Consider the following 20,388-nt stretch of genomic DNA (forward strand, 5'->3'; position numbering starts at 1 on the left):
CTTATATGTATATGAGGGCAGATTAACATGTACATTTTAGCTATTGGTTGAGATAAAGGTTATACATGTGTTGTTGAATTCCTGATCAGCTGTGAATGCATTCATTAATCAGACAGTTGAGATTATCTGCGGATCCACATGGACTGTTAGTTTCTCCATTCCCAGATATCTGGCTCCCCCTTGTGTGCAAAATAGTACACAACCAAAGCGACTACTACATATGACCAGTGCATTAGACAAATTAAGAAGACAAATGCGACACAATTCTCACAGCTGCAATTTCGGACATAAAATACCCTAATAACTAAGACTGGCTTCTTTTTTTATTCTTTTTACAAAATTTGGATGGTAGTATTTATATTGCGGTACACATGCACTGTATGTTTCAAAAAAGTAATTCATGATGTGTGCTCTATCAGTCAAGTAAAGCCAAAATAATGCATGGTTGAAAATATACAAATAATCTCTTTATCCATTCTTTATAGTTGTACACCACTAAATACAGCGAAAGGAGCACACAACAGGCATGAACATTTGTCAGTTATTTAGAGGAGGGAGGAAACTTTACAGATTTCAACATTAAAAATGAGAATCATCTAAATCCTTGTGTTGCAAAAGGACCAACACAAAACGGGAAAATAAGACGGTATGTGCCAGATCGACTTTCTTTCACTTGCTATTGATGTTTTATTCTGTACAGGAGGGACAATTTGTACAAAATTAATCTAGATATATAACACTACATGAAACAAGGTAAATCATATATACAATATTAAATGAATCATATAGTACAGGTCACATACAAAAGGACACTTTAAGTTATCATGTTTTGGAAATAATATGTTAAAATTAAAAGATCTGCAAAGATCCTGCAGAATGAGAACAAGCCACCGAATAATTTTTAAATCATCTTTCATTATTGTGGACGACTTGTTTATCAGCACTAAAATAAACTTCTAAAAGCTCAGACTCAAACTCATAAAATCCATAAAACATCTCTCCGAACAAGCAGGACTGTTTTTTAAATGCAATGACCTCAACAACAGAAATAAATCAGTTTGGTGAATGGCATTCCTCCAGGGTAAAAGGTACATGTTTAACATGGTAGTTTTAATTTACATCTTTTTGCATTCAAGCAAATACAGTATTAATACAATTAACAAGCCAAGTAACAATGTCAGTTTATTTTCAGCATCTGGCATTTTTGTGGCCATTTGATACCAGTCTGTTTCAGCATCTGAATGGCCAGGGACAAAAAAACCCTCCAAAACCTGACATCCACGCTAGTAACCTCCAGGGACAAGACAAAGAAATACAGCACATCAAATATGAAGAACTCTAGCAGACCTCCTTAGTTTAAACAATGGTACTGACTGCAAGATATTTTCTAACCTAATCAGGAACTTCCTCACTGAGAAGGATATAACACACACAATCCGCAAACCAGACAACTGAAATCAGGAACAGTAGCAACTTTAAATTTTGAGGAAGTGATTTTTGGTTTTGGTAGTTCTCAAGTAATTGTGTGCATTAATCATTTGTCATTTGATATAATTTGTCATTAATAGCTACTAACTAGCTTATGTTTAATAATAAATTAATTCTGTGATTTAAAATCTTTAAAGCAGACAATACCACCATCATACTCTTGAAAAAAGCAACAAAGAATGAAAGTCCTAACTTTGTTACGGCTTCTAAAACCTGACAGTGAGTGGAGCTGTGTGACAGTACAGATCTGTCTCTTCCATTCAATATAATAAAAAATGATCTCTGATTATATTTCCTTTACAAAGATATTCATTATACAGTATACTGTGTACATACTAAGCTTGAACATCCCACATCTGTGCTGTCCTCTCTATTCAATATGCAGCTGTTATGTGCAACTGAGTGCTCACATGTCCAGATATTGATACTGCAACTTAGGTGACCTAATAGCAAGACATATAGCTTTCATTTAGGTTTATCCATCATCTACAAAACTCAAATATAGTAAGTACCATTGTTTGAACTTTCTAGGCATCACTGTGGTCTGCTTTTCAAATATTGCCAGTGAACATAAGGAAGCAAGCATATAAAAGAGCGGCATATGGCACAAAACAATAAACGGAAAGTGACAGATGTCCACAGGACAACTTCCCCTTTCCTTCGATGTCTTCCTGGACATTGCAAGGCTAAGGACAGGCCTCAGTTTGGTCTTAAGTGTGCTAAACTGAAAAAAAACAACAACAACAATAAATCTTTCAAACACTAGTGACCAAAAACAAAGGCAAGTGTCCCTGTTAAAGTCACAGATACATACCCATGAACCAAAATAAACATAGAAGAACACTTGGCACCGACAAGATGTCTGTTAGATTGAGCCCGAAAAAAAAGGGAAAAAAAGGGAAGAAAAAAAATACATACAACAGATGACAGGAAAGTCTTGTCTTTCATTTGACCAACAGGTTCTGTTTTTGTTCCCTTTGACAGAAAAGAAAACCAAGCAGAGACCAAAAGAGGATCCTTAGACAGTGAGTCAGTCAGTTCCTATGTTTCCATGTCCTAATCCTTTGTGAACATGTATGCAAGAAGGAATGAAGGAACCAGCGCTGTGGCGTCCTTAGTCCCGGGTTCCACATTTACAGTGAGCGCACGTGGGGATGGAGGGAAAAAGGAGGGTGGGAAGAACTGATGCAAAAATAATGGGAGAGCACACTGAATGTGGCGAAGGCTAAAAAGACACACAAACACACTCCCGCCCCTCTTAAAATAATAATAAAAAAAAAATTAACCTGAGAAAGCAGAAATCTGAGGGAGGTGAATACAGGGTTTGTGCACTGGTCATAAGCCCAGTGTGCTGCACTGATGATAGGGTCAGGGCAGCAGGAATGGAGAAGAACTAAGGATTCTGGGTAAACTGATGGTGGGAAGAGGGATGGAGAGCCCAACGTGGGTCACCAGTTTAATTCTGGCGACCAGGCTAAAAGGATGTCCATGGCTGTTGAGGGTAAGGAGTAAGGAGGGGCAGTTGAACCAAGAGCCGGTAGGTCGTGGGACCTAGAGTCCATCGTGGGTGGTCAACATCTCTTCAGCTCTGCGGTGGGACTCCAAGGCTTTTGTGGTGTAGATATCCTGAGGCAACTCAGATTTGCGTCGCACCATAGGCCGCTCTTTCCGCTGGTCATGCTGCAACTGTCAGATGGAGAGGAGACAAAAGGCTTAATTATAACATTACGTGCCATCATCTTTTGTCAACTTGTCACATTGTCCCTGTTCTGATTATATCTTTGTGACAGAGGCACAACACAATTCAATTAGATACATCAAATTCTATATTATTATACAGAGGAAAACCAAGACTAACCGAATCAAAGCATGGCGTACTGAGCCAGTCATACCTTGACAAATACATCAAAACTGGTGCAGAACAACAATCTTAAATTAAATACAGAACATTGCATGTCCTGAACTACTTCGACAACATGCAAAGGAAGGCAAGCACAAAAAATCGCAACAAAGCTCTTGATTCCTGTGTTTAGTCCATGACCAGATTAGTTCCTGCATTGTTTTTTGGACTAGAAGGCTATGATCATAAGAAACAAATACACTAAAACAAAGACTTTAACAGAAAGCATACAGTTATAATAATTACTGTTTCAATTAGAAGAATTTGAAAGCTGACAAGCAAGTGTATGACTATATAGAATGATTACAAGAGGAAAGATGGATAGTGACAGAGAGAAGGCAGGTTTACCTGAGTCGCGCCCTCCTCAACTGTCTTTTTTAACCTCTGAACATCTTCTATCAAAGGAACATCCGTCTCCATTGCTACAGGACTATTGAGGTCAGAGGAATCAACATACATAGAGAACTATGTTGAAAAGAAAGGGAAACAAAAACAAAACAAAACACAAAAAAAAGAAAAGAAAAAAAACACAAAAAGGATGGAGAAAAGACTTTCAGTCGCATGCAAAGAATGAATCAAGAGGCTCTGTGTGAATGACGACAAGCAACTCTGAACTACTGCACTTATCAGTAAAATATGCTTCAGTTGGGGTGGGTTCAAAATGTGATTGGAAGTTGTGTGGATTATGAAATAGCCACTTTGGTCTCAAATGATATTAAGAGATCACCAGGTGTTAGAGAACATATTATGAATTAAAGAGCAACCAAACCCTGTATGACACATTTACATCATTGCACTTCTCTTTGTAGGTTTTATTTTTTTAACTATAGTCTTCTACAGATTTGACAATGCCAAACAATTATGCAATATCGTGATGTAGTGCAATGCTACAATTATTTTTGGTGAAGGTACAGCACATTAATTTCAAAAGCATGATTATTAACCTGGGTGTAGTTACTCTTTAATTGAATCAAATACCTCTGGAGATCCCATTCCACCACAAATAAGCACATTTTCAGAGCACTCATCAAGATCTTTACATCTTTACAAGCAGTGTGAAACCACTACTAAGAGTATGAAAGAGTCAAGGCAAACCAGAACAGGGTAAGATGAAAAGGGCATGACAAATACACATATAGGTGTCTACACACATACACAAATATAAGTACACACACACACACACAGAGTTTGGTAGTAAGGGGAAAACAGACGTGCTAATGGCTGCACTCAATACTCACCTGTGGGTTTGATTTGGCGAGGTTCTCGATCTTGATCCAAGCCTCTTCACGTTCTTTTGACTTTGCCTTCTCTCTGTCAAGAAAAGCACCAAACCTTGTGTCACACATGTGTCCAACATTCATTCAGCTTCAATGTGAAGGCTGATGGGAATTATGCGTCACTTAAGACTTAATTCTTTAAAAAGATTAATTGAGTGGGAGAAGAGTCTGTGGTGCCTACTTGTTTTTCTCAGCCCTGAACTGCTGTGTGCAATCATCAAAGAGCTTCTGATTCATCTCCATGAAAAGCTTCAGAGCGTTGTAAATGAGGCCGTGGATGGTCCTGCGAACACACACACACACACAAAGAATCGGTCAAGAGTCAAATCTTTACAAATAATAAGCCACATTAAAGCAAAGACCAGTTTAGCCATCAGCAACAAACCTAAATCAACATCAGATGAGAAATAAATGTAAAAAAAGCTTGACACTTGGTATAAATATATAAGTATAAATTTTCAAATCTTAAAACTGACAAAATGCTAATGAAAATATAAAGCTATGAACTATTGGTTGTGACAGCAGCCACTCTTTAACCATGTAAGAAACATCTGCATAGCAAGTCATTATACACAGACTTTTAGATATATTGTTTATGATAAATATGTCTACTGAAATACTTGAGTGTCATGCAAGAAGAGTATGTTCTGTTACTCAAACATCTATACACACTTCCGAGATCGCTATGTGAGCTATTTGGTCAGGCATTTTGTCAGACTGGTGCTACATGCAGGGGGGGGGGGGGGGGGGGGGGGGGAGTACAGAACGTTAAGGGACACTAGTACGGACTGTGTGGAGGTGTAACACTGGAGAATCACTCACTTATTCCAGTGGGTCTTTGAGTTGCGGTACAGAGCGGGGAACATGATCGGCAGAATCTTAGCTGCGTTGTCGCTAATCAGACTCATGATGTACTCGTTGTTCCAGTAGTACAGAGCTCTCTCTGCAACCTAAATTTAAAAAAAAAACACACAACACCTCAATCAGCTCAGTCAGGCGCCTGAATAACTTATTCTCTGGGTAATGACGGTAACACTAATAACCCATCAGTTACCTGGAAGTGTGGGCTGGACACACATTTGGCCAGCTGTCTGAAGAGAGGCTCCTGCACCTTAACAAACTCAGAGGGCTCGATGACATCCAGAATCTCCTCCAGCTCATTGAGGAACATCACTTCTTTAGGACTGTGAGTCTTTGGCCAGTACTTTAGAAGAGCCATTACCACCTGTGGTGATGGTAAAGATCATGTAGAATAAGTCAACACTGAGAATACCAACTTGTAATCTTGTGAAATGAAACAAACTTTAATTTTTTTATTATTAATCTAAGCATCAAATAAGGAGATTAAGCAAGTATTTTTATGCAAAGCAATATTAGTCTCCCGTGTTTTTATTTGACATACCGGCTCAGTTAGAGTGCTGTCCTTTTCCAAAAACTGCACCACGCAGTAGGCCAGCTGCAAAATGCATAAACAAATACAATCATTAAACTGTCAAAAGTATTTGAATTTACACACAACCAAATTAAAGTGAACACAGCGGGGGATGTGGGATGCCTGAGGGACAGACTAGCTGGGACACGCAACACCAGTTTTTGAAAAAACCTGCAGATTGACCTGCTGCTCTCATGAAAAGAGGAGGGGTTTACTTCAAGCAGGTTTGGACAAGAATATTTAAATCAAATATTTGAAAGTAACTATTTAATAATGTATCTGCTATATTTTGTTTTTCACACGGCTGTTCCTTTTTAAAGTTAGTTTAATTTCAGCTTCTCATATTTCATTTTGACTTTCATAAATATTTGCCTTCCTTGCCACCTTCACAAACATAATAAATTCCCAGCCTCTTACTCTAACCATTGCAACTTAATGCCTGAAGAATTTTCATCACTTCAGAAGACATTATACCGACTTTCATTCATTTCCTAAAGACTCATCCTAACCTTGACAACAATCACCACTTGCCTAATCCAAACTTTAACATAACCCTAAACTTTAAACCAAGTCTTAACCCTCAAATTAATTATTTACATTAAGCAGACCAGGTTTTTGTCATCAATTGGGGAGGCAAGTCCCCACTACATAAGGAATACCTGGTACACACACCCACACCCACACAAAACACAAACACATACTTTACCTGTGGATGGTAGACACTGAGTGATTTGACTTTGTGCAGAGGCAATAAAACCTTCAACAGGAAAATCTTGTGCTCTTCTTTTAGTGGTAAGGCAAATCCATTGATTATGCTGCGAAAGAAAACACAAAAACTGTTAGAACATCTGGAAAATGTCTGGTATGATGAGCTGATAATGGGTTGTTTTTTACATTTAGGATAAAAATTTAATGCAATCAAGTTTTGTGGCTTATTCCTTTGTGGACTGATATGATGATTAGTAGAAAAGAAAAGGAGGGGGGGTACAAGGACATTACAACTGCATTAACTATACATTGTGACTTTAACTAAGTGCCATACCTTCCAAGTATTTCCAGTAGTTCAGCTATACCATTATGGTGCTCTGTCTCGTAGATAAACCTGTAAGAACAAACAGGGACTTGTTTTAGTGGAAATGCAATAATGCTGACCATCTGTCAGGGACTGGTTAAAAAGAAGCAATGGTAGAAGAGCACTCACCTATAGAAAATGTTATTGATCTGTTTTCTGATGTATGCTCTTAGCCCCAGAAACTTTCCATAGATCCTGTGGAGGGTAGTTTTAAGGAAGTCTCTCTCTCTGGGATCTTCGCTGTCAAATAGTTCTAGGAGCTTCAATGCAAGAAAGATGACAAGATGATTAAGATCAAGTCACAATGTACGTTATGTATTGTAATTTTGTTTTTTTTTACCATTCTTATAACCCTAAACTTAATAAATATTCTTTTCTCACCTGCATAACAAATTTCTGGTCAATGTATTTCTTTGCTATGTTAGGCTGAAAGTCAGGCGATTCTAAAAACCTAAGGAAAAATTCATAGACGAGCTGCAACAGAAGCAAACAAGAAAAAACAGAAAGGGATGAATGCTGAGAAGGAATTCAAAGAAAGATTAAAGTAAAGTGATGTTTTGTGTCAGTGTTCAGGTCATTCACAAGTTATCTAACACCAAGTACAGAGTTCAAACTGGTACAGACATATTACTGTAAACTTTAGTTGTTCATTTTTTATGGTTTTATAGGGTGATTAAATTTTTTTTTTTTTTTTTAAATGTCAACCTGGAGGTGTGGCCATGCAGCTTCAAGTGTTGGCTCATCTTCTTCTGGGTCAAACTCTGCTCCAGTGGGGTTGGACGATGGAGGCAATGTTCTGAACATATTCACAGCAAACTGGAAGAGAATTGGAAATGATACCATGAATGTTTATTTCACTGTGCTGTACACTATTTAAAGCAACTTCCTTTTGTTGCTTGGTTTGATCCAAGCCTGCACTTTTACTTTAGGTTATTAAAACATCTATACAAATTTAAAAAAAAAAAAAAAAAAAAAAAGAAGAAAAATCCCAGAAGAGGCTACAACAGATTTGCTGCAGTTACAAAAAAACATACTGCATGACCTGTAACTTCCTGCCAGAGTGAAGTTTCCCACTCGTGAATAAATGTTTACCGTCATGACAGATGCTAAACCAACACTGAAACCACATCAGAAACTTGCACTTGAATTTTGTACAGGATAGCATTTTAAGCAAGACAAAGAAAACGAGAAATCAATAACTCTGCTAGGTTTCATTCCACTTTGTTCACATTATACACACTGATCAGTCACAAAAACCTATGTGTTCCACAACAGCAACAGCCACCTTTTGTGACAAGTCTTTGTCAGCCAGATGCAGCTATACAGTAGATGTAACTGAATGTGTAAAGTTTGCTTGAAAGCTGATGGTAAATGCTGGTATTTTATGAAAATGCTGGTTAATTTATTCAGTTCCACAGCTTCTTCTAAATGAAGGAAATATAAAAAGGAAAGGAAGGAAAGGACTAATGATTTCTTAGTATTTAAGTGTTTGAGAAGCCTGGTACCACAGTCCAGAATAAATGTAACTAACTTTTATAAAGTCCTATCTTCGAAATTCTAAAATACATTTTCCTTTTAGGTTAATGTTAACTTTGTCCTTGTAACTGGCCTCCAAGGGTTTGGCCCACAATAATCCAAGTGTGTTGTGTTTCTGGTCTCTCACAGTGTCAACTGACTCCCCTGTGGGCTGCTGTTCCCTGCCAGGCAGATCATGGGACAGTGCAGGTGGCCTACTAAAACACTGGGAGCCTTGTTTGAAAAAGACAGGCTACAAGGTAGATAGCCCATTCGGGCTGTGCTGCACTTCAACCCAGAACAGGTTGTGAAGATGACTGCGCATTAACTCTACAATGGAAACTGTAAATGGAAATGTCATAACCATGATTATAGCAATTCTACTGTTGGCTTTTGCTGATGGAAAGATTCAGTATTAGTGGCGAGAGAAGACTGTAGTGTTTTCTTTATGTTTATAGCTCCATTTCTGTATGTCCACACATTTAAGATTGGGATGAGATGGTAAGCAGGACATCTGTCATCATAATCTTTTTAAGTCTAGTGGCTGTAAATCAAAGTAAAGGCACCTTTCCTGTTAATTCGATAACAACACACTGATGAAAATGTATAATGTGGCACATCCCTACTGCAAAGGGAAAGCCCTTCTTTGGAAAGCCCTTCTTTGGAAAGTCCAACTAAGTCTATGTTGAATCAATTGGCAATACAGTGAAGAAATGACACTATAGAGCCATGCTAGCAGGTCTGTGAGGCACAGTGGTGTTTTTTGATGTTGTTTTTTAAAAATATTTTGTTGGCATAGACGCCTTTATTTAGCAGTAGACCTACAGGAAACATGGGAGAGAGAGGGTGTAACATGCAGCAAAGGACCTCCGATCGGGATTCGAACCAGGGTCGGCTGTGTATATGGCATGCACCCTAACCACTCCACCACCTGCGCGCCTGCACAGTGGTGTTTGGAGCTAAATGCCAAAGTCAGCATGCTAAATATGCTCATGATGTATAGCAGGTACAATATTTTCCATGTTCTGCAACTCAGCATGCTAACAACACATGCTAATTAACACAAAGTACAGTTGAGACTGATGGAAATGTAATGTCCATTTACAAAATTTCACAGCATCTGTCCAATAGTTTAATATGTTTTGGTGTTAGAGGAAAAGTCAGCGGATTTCCAAAGTCAATAGGATGCTCTGTCTGCAAACTGTGAATGTACTGTATATACAAAATGTCATGGCAATCCAGTATTTGTTGGACTTACTGTAATATTTTTTACTGGTATTCCTATTATTATTTTATTGCTATTATGGCTGCAATGTTGAAGAGCCGAAACCCAAGAATTTTACTCTCTTGGCATGGAAATGGGATGTAACAATAAAGGAATCTTGAATCAAATGGTTGCTGAGATATTTGAGTCTGGGCCAAAGTGCTGGGTTGACAGACACAGTCATCCATAGAGCCATATTACTGGTGTGGCTTGTAAGAATTAAATCAGGAATATATGAGGTAACTGAAGTAAATCTCCCCGTCTACTTTCTCAATTCTTGAGAAAAATATTTTTAATGACAAGAGCAAGCTTACCTATTGCACAAACAGTTTTTTTAAAAAGGTGACATTAACACTTCAAGAAAGGCCACCTCTACTGCTGTAAGCAAATGAGCCCATCAAAACCTGATCACACACACTGGCAGGGACACCAACTAACTGCTCAATCACGTAATACATGTTCAACTCTCTTTGTCATTTCCCTTCCTACCAGCTCTGTCTCAAAGCTACAGCCTGCCCTTATTCTCAGCCCAAGTTTCACCCTCATCTCCAGCTTTAAACCACAAACTTAACCCCTCCGGCTCCACTGACCATGTGCACCACCTCCGGGTAGATGGGCTCTGTGATGACATTCCTGTTGTGGGTGATGTACTCCACCATCTCGCTGAGCGCCGCCCGCTTCACCTCCTTCCATTTCAGGTCGCTCAGCGGGTCGGACAGGAAGTCAAAAAGAACACAGCACTGCCGTAGCTTCTGGATGAAGAGCTTCTCCTGCTCTGCGGGGGCCACATCTAAGGAGAGAGAGATAGATGGGGGGAGACAAAGTGAGCTAAGGTGGGTGAAGGGTAACAAAAAGGAGATAAGAGACTCTAGGGACAACCGAAAGTCGGTTGAAGGCATAACAAAGCTACACAGTGATGATGAAATAAAGCGGTTGAAAATACTGGAGGATAAAGCCATGTTCATAGAGTGAAAGGGTCACAAGAGAAAGGAGGGGGGGGCGGCTTAACTGTCAAGGATGACAGTTAAAACAGCGGTGAGATAGAAAAAGAAATCTAAAGGCAGCAAGAGAGTGATGAAGACTGGCAAAATGAGTCATGAAGACTAAAGTGCATTGTAGAAAGGGCTGAGATGGTTAGAGCCCAGGGGGAGGATAACAACAAAGCAGAGTGGAGGAGAAACGACAGCATAAGAGAAGGAGAGGAGGATGAGGGATTTTGGAACTAGGTGAACGGTCACAGTCTAGCTATTTGACACACACATGCACCCCGAGAAAAAAAAAAAAAAGTATATTTTTAAAGGAAACCTAGCTATTTAAGTCTGTCATTATATTTGTCCAACGGTGGTTTGAGGACTTCCTGTTTCGCCTCATTTCCACCCGAGCACTCATGAGCACGGGCTTGTAAACAAACAGCTTCTGCCAGAGTCAACACTTCACACATGACAACACAAAAAAATACACTCTGAATTCCTACCTGTTCTTCTTGTGTTGCAGTAATAACACACAGTGACACGCTTAATTATGTGACATGCAACTTTGATGTAGTTCATTTCTCTTTCTCTCTTATGATGCATGAGTATTGTCTTTGCCAGTCATATTTGAGAAGGCTAAGCGTCCCCTAAGCTTCACTGGAAATGTCTGTCACAATTAGACTAGAATTTAACAAAATAGATCTGTGGATTATGAGATTATATCACTCATGATTAGTCTAAAAATGACATGGGCATCTGTGCTAAAAGGGCCCCAAAAAAGAAAGGATTGAGGATCGAATCGAATTGAATCATGACCTTAAAATCGAAATAAAATCTTATCGAGGATTTGGAGAATGGCGACACCCCTAGTTAACAAACAATAGGAGGTTTTGACTTCTTTTCACATTCTTTACTCAAAACTTCAACTTCTCATATACATCTGTACATGTGCGAGGCAAAAGCTGTGGAGCAACCTTAGCAACTTACGCTACCAAAGGACAGCTGTTTGTGGGCCAGCAAGAACAATCTGAGGTCAGTTGGATAGAGAAGTAGAAATAACCTTTTCAACATTGAGTTCAGAGCAGGCCTGTGTTTTGCAACTTTGACCATGTTTAACATATATGTGACATCTGATATAACAGTAGGCCTATACATGACAGAAAATCACATAAACATGCTTTAATCTTCATTTAATTAATTAAAAAAAGTGCATTTCACAGTTGCCTCTATTTCCCTTTAGACATATTATAATAGAGATAGATATTTAGATAGTTCTTGATAAAGTTATTGATTTAAAGTCTGAAAAGCTTTACACAACTTTTGACAACTTTCAGGTAGAACTGCTTCCATCATCACTGATTGACTGACCTGTATTTGATTTGCTGTGGAGCTGTAATAAGTAAGCAAATTCACAGACAGGCATCAGTATTCCTTCACTAAACTCAGGTGTGGTTTAACTGACAAAAGCAACTGTGTGTGACATAGATAAGAGGTCTGTCAGATCAAGATGCTTTCGCTTGTGATTCACAATGAACCAACAAAAACAAGCTTAAATGTGGTTATTAAGATGTTCATGCTTTCATTAATGTGTCTCCGGGCGAGTTCTTAGTCTGCTAAGTGATGAAGGTCAGGTTTTCCATCCATCTCTGCCTACACACATGCATATAGATGACGCCAACAACAGCCCTTCATTTAGATTTTGCTGTATTTATGTAACCAGAAGTGCCTCCTATGAACAGGTAATGTTGAAATGTAATTCTCTTCTATATAAAGAAGAGGATGGATATCTGTAGTTGCAATAGAAGGTCATGCAGTAAGGAAATGCATATCCTTACATTAATAACACAACAACACAGCAACCCATCCAACCATGGTGTTAAACCTTAACAAATTGTACCTGTGCGGCAATGGCTGTGCTTCCTATACCCCATAATTACTAATCTCAGTAGCGGGTGTGGCATTAACAATGTGCTGGCAATGAGGCCGGGAGCCTGTCTGCACATGATGAGGATGTTGACGCCATGTGTGAACCGAATTAGATCAAATACTTACGTGGCATACGTCAAACAATAAAAAATAAAAAAAATCAAAGGAATTCAATTCTTCTATCATTACTGCACTGTAACCTTTGGGCACAACAATTCTGATTAACTGAGATAACCAAATTAGGCTGTATGAATGCGACATTGTAGAAATGTAGAAAATCAACAATAATTAAGACAATTAAAAAGGAAATCAGAGCGCTGCAAACATGCTGTATGAATTAAAAAATGTGTATGATGTGTTGCTAACTTCTATCTTATTTTAACAGAATGAAAATAATGAGCCAATAAAAATCTGGACTGAAATATGTCAACCAATTCAGTTGTGCAGTGAGGAAAAAACTCAATACAGACACTGTTAAGGAAATAATATGCAGCTGGTCCTATTTGTTCATGGCCTAATTTTGGTGAATGTACACAAAGAGTGAAAAAGACCATAGGTGAGACTAAAGGAGAGCCCACACACACACACACACACACACACACACACACACGATATTCTTGCAAATAGGCAGAGTCTAGTTAAGAAGAGAGATATCCTATTCAGACATAATGGAGGCTTGGCTGACACACGCACACACACACACACACACACACACACACACACAGAGAGTGTCAGTTTCAAGTTGGCCAATTTATCTTGATGACAGTGAGAGGTTGGGAATTCCAGAGGAGAGAGGCTAAGTGTGAGCCGCCATTATCGGCCATTTCCATAAAGATTTGGCGGCCAGCAGCACTGTCACAATATAAAAACACTACGAGTGCCAGTGCTCCTGATTAAAAAGACATAAGAGAGATTCTCACCACAGACATTTATCATTATTATCATGTAGTCAAAAAACTCAAAACAAAAAGCTAAGAATTATTTTCCAAAGTGGACAGAGAATGCAGAAAACCACCTCGGGTCAACTGAGGTGCACCAGTGTAAATCCCTAAGACTGGAAGAGACAGAAACAGTCAAAAGAAGGTTTACATTGATTGATTATATGTTCATTTATTCATTTTGGGGTTTTTTTTAATCATCTTTCAACAACAAACCCTTTAAGTGAACCATTGCAACCCTTGGCATACAGTTTGACATGACTTGCACTGGTTGCAATGGGACATGAAGCCACACTGGAATGTGTTGCCATGCCTTGCACCCCTGCCCGTGTCAGACTGGCGTTGCTCCTATTACATAAGTCTGTCTGCCTGTGTTATAAAGTTTCTGTACAGTCCTAAAATACCCAGCGGGTTGTTGTGTAACAGATAAAGGCCCAGTGTTGTGATCCCAAAATTGATGTTAACCACAATGTGACTTCTATTAATGTAACTCATAGAAGCCTTAGGAAATGAACAAGCATGCCCGCGCACACACACACAAGTATCGTCTCTTCTGGAGAACAGAGGAAGATTTATCTTAATGCCCACTTTTAAAAACAAAAAATAATAAATAACTGGAGTCACATTGGAACCACAGTATCTACTTTTTCCTCTATAAATGGGTCAAATGAGCAGCTGCTAGTCTGGAGTCAGGACTGATTTGGCTGTATCTGCTGTATTGACAGAATGTTATGATCAATGTAAACATCGACCGATACTATTTATAGATATGCAAAGGGACAGGGTGTTACAGTTTGGAAGGGATATGAGAACGGTAACTAGTTTGCCCACATTCTATTAAAACACTGTTTTGGGCTGTAAGCAACACCTGTGAATGCATCCAGGATGTAGACAGTACTGTAGAGTACAGTTCCTCAATCATAATCTGTGCTGTTTTCAAATTGTATGCATCATTGCCACACTTGAGACATTCATAGCTGAAGGCTCCCGTGTGAGTAATAATAGCAAGAAATGCTTGTTATTAAGATCATGTCTTGCATCTAAAAGGACACAGACAGAAACAGAGGCCAGTGTTCACACTTAAAATGCATCTTTGGTGACACATTTTGCTTCCAAGATTTATGGTTACATAAATACAGGAATAAATGCATACTACATAAAACATACTGAGGACACAGAGGGATGTGAAGGTTCATTATATAATATATATATATTTATATATTTATTATGAACTGGGTTATAATGATAGATACACACAATGAGAGGAAAGAGAGAGCAGAGAGAGTCAGATTGTTCCCCAACACTGAGTTGTCATTCAAGGCAGTCGCTTGTGTGGCTCAATAGAGTGTAATCAATAATTGCCCAAGGCTTCATCTAACGCTGGGCTGCACCAGAGTACAGTGGTAACAGGCTGGGCCTTTCAAACATCACTGAGTACATTGTACACACATTATGAGGCTAAGCCCGATGTTGTAATCCAAAAACATTGCTGCTCTGCTCTGACAAAAGGTGGCAGGGTCGTAATGACTGCTTTGGTGAAAAAGATATGAACTTGTGAACAATGTACATATTTATTTCTAATGTCAGGTTTTAAGAAACGTCTTGTTAATTGTCTTCTAGAGATGCCTAAGCATGTCGTTCACATGTAAGGGAAAAGGGTGGGGAGGTGGAGAAGGGGTCTGCTGCCTGCTGCAGAGCACTGGCTGTCTACGGCTTACACACCAAGACCAATTTGTGCCCAGATGAAGTAGACTGTGACAAAAATGCTGTGCCGGGTAGAACAGTTGAGCACAGCAAGAAGGAGGTTAAAAAGACAATATTTGATTTCTCTTAAACTAGTCCTCAATGATTACAATGAATAATTACCTGCACAAATATAGATACACTAATTTACAGCCAAACACATGAAAAACTGAGAAGACCCTTCCCTAGGCTATGACCTCACTTCCTTTGACATCACTAGGTTGGCGGGGGGATGGGCAGAGAGAGTAGCTAGCTAGTAAAACCAGATTTTTGTGTAGCTGCTGTGTCTCTCAGTAATGCACACAAGCCACACAAATAACCACAGCTCATTTCCCTTTCAAATACAATAGAGCTGCTTTCAAATCTGCAGAAACAATCATCTTCCCCTCAAACGTCTGAATGCTGACTAACCAAGCAGTAACCAGTGGAGGGGAACAGCAACACACAGCTCTCTTTCTCCCTTAATTCCCTAGGACAATACAGGAAGAATAATTTGTCCTTACGTACCTCTGAAGTGCATAAGAGCCACCGGCTGAAAAGGCCCATTGGAATTAGGTGCATCCACAACCATCCTGTCTCCAGCTTTATTGCATGTCAACATCTAAACCTCAACCAGGAAGGCGATCCACTCAGGGCGAGAGGCCAGCCTCCATTTTAGCACAAAAGCAGATCAGAAAATGAAGCTCTCTGCTGCTGGAGGGAACTGGCTAGTTAGTGATGTAAGCAGTGAAGGAGCCAGATGATTGGCTGAGCTCTGACTGCTCTGGAGCAATAGGGGCAAAGGCTGCTGGGAGAGAGGGAAGACGATTGGCTGAGAGGACGCAGAGGGGGCGGGACATACATTGGAATTTTGGTCCGACTCCTCCTCCCCACTCACTGGTCTCTGGTGACGCTGTGCAAGGCTACAGATCTTAGATCAGATTGACTTAAGTCTATTCCACAGTTTAACCATTAGCAGGGTTTTCAGTATAATCTGATTTAGGATAAGCAGCTGGGAATAACTTACTCTGAGTGTGCCTAGAGAGACGCCCCAGCTGAATCTTCAAAGTCTTTCATTGTTTCCTCCTGTCATCTCTGCTTGGTTCTTTATCAAAGGGATGTGGAGCAGAGGGTCAGAGGGGGCCTCAAATCTTTGGATTCAGTGACGAACAGAGGGAGACAAGAAGAAACCACACAAGGGGCTGAGGGCAGGACTCAAACTCCAGTGCTCTCTCCAGCAAGAAAAGCCCAAAGAAACTCAGTGGAAGCTGTGGTGTGTTTGTTCACAACACAACATGAAAGAAACATGCCAATCCAACATGTAGTTTAATTCTGAACAGGGTATAAAAAAACAAATGTGAATGCCAGAATTTCCTTTTGAGTTGTTTACTCACACTAATACACAGGAAAGTGAAATAAAAAAACACAAACACACATATAGTAGATTGTTACACACTTTTGTACTTGTACTTTTCAATAAAAAACTAAACCAACCACCTTCAGTAGCTTCACATAATGTATTCTGTGAGAGGGTTTTATGACTCACACACTCACATTCAGGGCAATGGTAGAATTATCAGTCTTAAGTTATTCTGAGTGATGTGAGTGATGTACGTCTGCTTAGCAAAAATGAGCTGTAAACAGGAAATGAAAGCGAGAGGACAGAAAATCAAATGCATGGGCACACAATGCAGGGTGCTTCTGCAGCTCTGAGCAGCATCCAATGCTTCTGAAAGTGTTAATAAACTCACTCCAACATCTGGTTCAAAGATATTTAGGAATTTAGATATCATACAACAGGAATGTCATACTTAATCACATTTTTAATCCTGTGAGTAACCCTGCAGTGAATAATTATTGATAATTTTTACACCAACATACCAGACACCGACAAATTAATCATTTGCATTTAATCTTAACATAAAGAAGTAGATTTCTCCCATTTCATGTGATTTACACACAAAGTGAAACCACATTCACATCATGAGGCTGACCAGATTTTTCATAACAGTGGGGTTCATAGTGTCATTTTCACAGCAATTTCACACTTATTTGACAACAAAGGGGCTGTGCTGTTTTCCAATTCTGTTTTCTGATTAATTAATTAGGAGTTCATCTACGAAGCTGTAAAGTCTGTCATGTAACTGTTGTCCTACACTTGAAACAACCTGGTAATATTTTGAGGTCTGAATGCCTCAAACGTGCAACAAGAGGAGAGGAGAGGACTCGGGAGGAGAGGAGAGGAGAGGAAAGGAGAGGAAGGCCATGTACCACTAAGCAGTTCTCACTCTTTGCATTATCTCACTGAGGGGCCAAAGCTTCTCCAAGAGGTGCCATTACATTCCACAGCCATGACAACGAGCGGCGGGTATTTTCTGAAAGCTGCCACTTACTGCCTACTGGTTGGACAGATTTCATAGATGTGTGTACAGCTTGAGAAAAACCCCAGGACTCCCTCTATATTTTCATTATCTTTTGCTAATAAAAAACAGAAATGAACAATCCCTGGTTAAAGGATGAAGGATAAGTCTGGCAATATTCTATAAATTCCTTACTGTCAACAAATCCCATGAAGTAAACAGAAGCAACAATTAACTGTTTCTTGCATAGTAGCCAAAAGCATTTTTTTCCTTTGTGTCACAGAGCGTCACTGTCCTAAAACTATTGTGTTGCACTGGGAGACTCCTTTATTTTCATGAACACTAGCTTTGTAGTAAACACGAGGTTGCTCCACTAATAACTAGTTTACATCATATATATTAATCAGCATCTGACAATAGTCCTTAACAAAATGCACTACATCCTTATATATAAAGGTTTGGTAAAGGTGCCCACCCGTTTTAGGAAATGACCAACGTTTTGGGCTGAGTGCCAAACAGACAGACATTATTGGTTTTGGTCATTTCATTGGATTTGTTCACATTAAGAAAACATATAAAATAACACCAGCTTTAGGCTTTACATTAATGCTGTAATGCTGTTACTCACATATAAAAGCTAGACATTATATAAAAATGTTTAAACAGGACTAAGACAGGAAAGAAAATAATAACACTTCCCATTTTTAACCAGTAGATGGCAGCACAGGCAGTGACATCTGTATGAGAGGTAGCTGTAACACAAGACCATCACTAAATGTTTTACTAACACTTGGAATAACAAACTGTTCACTCCTCTTTCCATCAAATATGCAGTGTTGACCTACAGACAAAATGCGTCCACAAAAATAAGATACAAATAAGCTTTGATTAATAAAGACAAAAAAGAGAACTAATGCTACATTTGTTCCCTAATCAATATATTAGTATCATTTCATTTTATATTGTTTAAGAGACATTAATTGTATGATACCTCCTCTTCCTTACACACAAACACACACACACACACACACACACACACACACACACACACACACACACACACACACACACACACACACACACACACAGTGATAAAGAGAGAAAAAATGCTTTAAAGCCTGTTCATTTTTGATTCCAGTGTGATATTGTTCATATAGTTTGATTAACTTAGTTGCAATTGCTTATATGCTTCATGACACACACACACACACACACACACACACACACACACACACACACACACACACACACACACACACACACACACACACACACACACACACACACCATATAATAATCATCCAACCAGAAGAAATCAGCAGGTAGTCATTTGATTAAAATGTATAGCCATTAAGTTATGACATAATGTGCAATAAAAGATAAAATTATCTTTAATATTCCCTAAACCATAACAAACACAATATTTCTTCTGCACAGAATTAAACCCATGTTTCTAAAACTAAGGGAACTGTAACTAAATGTAACTCAATCTCATAATTGGCCCTAAACTATAGTTGTTGTTTTATGAGATCATGTTTTTAATTGATATTTTGTGCAGTGTATCAACACACCATCTTTCCTCATACATAACAAGTGTCATGGATATTACACTGTAGCCTGTTTGAAAATTAAAAAATTAGTGAATTATATAAAATAAAATCTTCCCAATATCTGATGAACTCAGCAGTTCTTGAACTATGTGTGTAATTTGGGATTATATTTAAGGCTCTGACTGCTCATGCATGTTTCCTCAGGTCACTACTGTCAACTGAGGGGTCAAAAAGATTATTATCTTATCCCACTGACTCTCTTTTTTCTAAGCTTCATCTCAAACCTCACAGAAATAGCACATGTTTTTAATATACAAGATTAAAATAAACAGACAAGCTAAAACTGTTGATTATTAATCATCACACATTGTCAACTGTGGCCATGTCTCCCTCAGACTTGCAAATTCTCTGAGCTTTACACCTCTATTGTTTCTCAACAGTGTCATCCAGGTATGAGAACAAAGCATAGCTGGGTATAGTTTACAGGAAACCTCTTAGACCAGATCCTGCCTGTAAATGCTGTGTGAAAACAAAGAAGCCATGAAAGATTGATGTAAATGTTCAAACCTCAACGTCACTATCTTGTCTCAGAATTATCATCTGTGTCATGTATGTACTAAGAGGGTGAATCAATACAGTAAATTAAAATATTGACAGTGGGAACAGCTTGCTAACTATATTTGTTAGGACCAGTTTACTAAAATAACTTCCTTCTCTCCCATCACAGTCAAATATTTGCCTTAGTCATGCTGAAAGTGCATTGCAGGTTGTTGCTCATGAATGCTCCAAGATATGTCAGTCCTTACAGTTTATATTAGATCTGGCCTTATGTTTTAAGTTATTATTGAATGGCCCAGATTCCCTGTCTGTTCCTGTCCATTCAGTCTGAGTCAGACTTATCTTACATGAGCGAGCCCTCCAGGGGCAATATCTATTTCTTCCAGGTAAGGCTGGAGATGCAGCTGATTGCACA

General features: G+C 38.9%; 1 protein-coding gene across 2 annotated transcripts; it reads right to left on the reverse strand.

The window, feature by feature from the left end:
• Window positions 1-350: 350 nt before the first annotated feature.
• On the reverse strand, window positions 351-16,199 carry ppp2r5ca (protein phosphatase 2, regulatory subunit B', gamma a). Of its 2 annotated transcripts, XM_053335351.1 has the most exons (14): window positions 16,034-16,199; window positions 10,539-10,738; window positions 7,875-7,985; window positions 7,551-7,643; window positions 7,299-7,429; window positions 7,140-7,199; window positions 6,804-6,912; window positions 6,068-6,121; window positions 5,720-5,890; window positions 5,488-5,615; window positions 4,847-4,948; window positions 4,627-4,699; window positions 3,737-3,853; window positions 351-3,174 (listed from the first exon to the last, which is right to left on the reverse strand). In XM_053335351.1, exons 1-14 carry the CDS (start codon window positions 16,125-16,127, stop codon window positions 3,040-3,042), a joined length of 1,578 nt encoding a protein of 525 aa, XP_053191326.1. In that variant the 5' UTR covers window positions 16,128-16,199; the 3' UTR covers window positions 351-3,039. The 2 variants fall into 2 exon arrangements, with proteins under 2 accessions (XP_053191326.1, XP_053191327.1); XM_053335352.1 differs by lacking the exon at window positions 3,737-3,853.
• Between the last annotated feature and the right edge of the window lie 4,189 nt (window positions 16,200-20,388).

The sequence above is a fragment of the Scomber japonicus genome, chromosome 16 (assembly GCF_027409825.1).
Source record: "Scomber japonicus isolate fScoJap1 chromosome 16, fScoJap1.pri, whole genome shotgun sequence".
NCBI classification, from domain to species: Eukaryota; Metazoa; Chordata; class Actinopteri; order Scombriformes; family Scombridae; genus Scomber; species Scomber japonicus.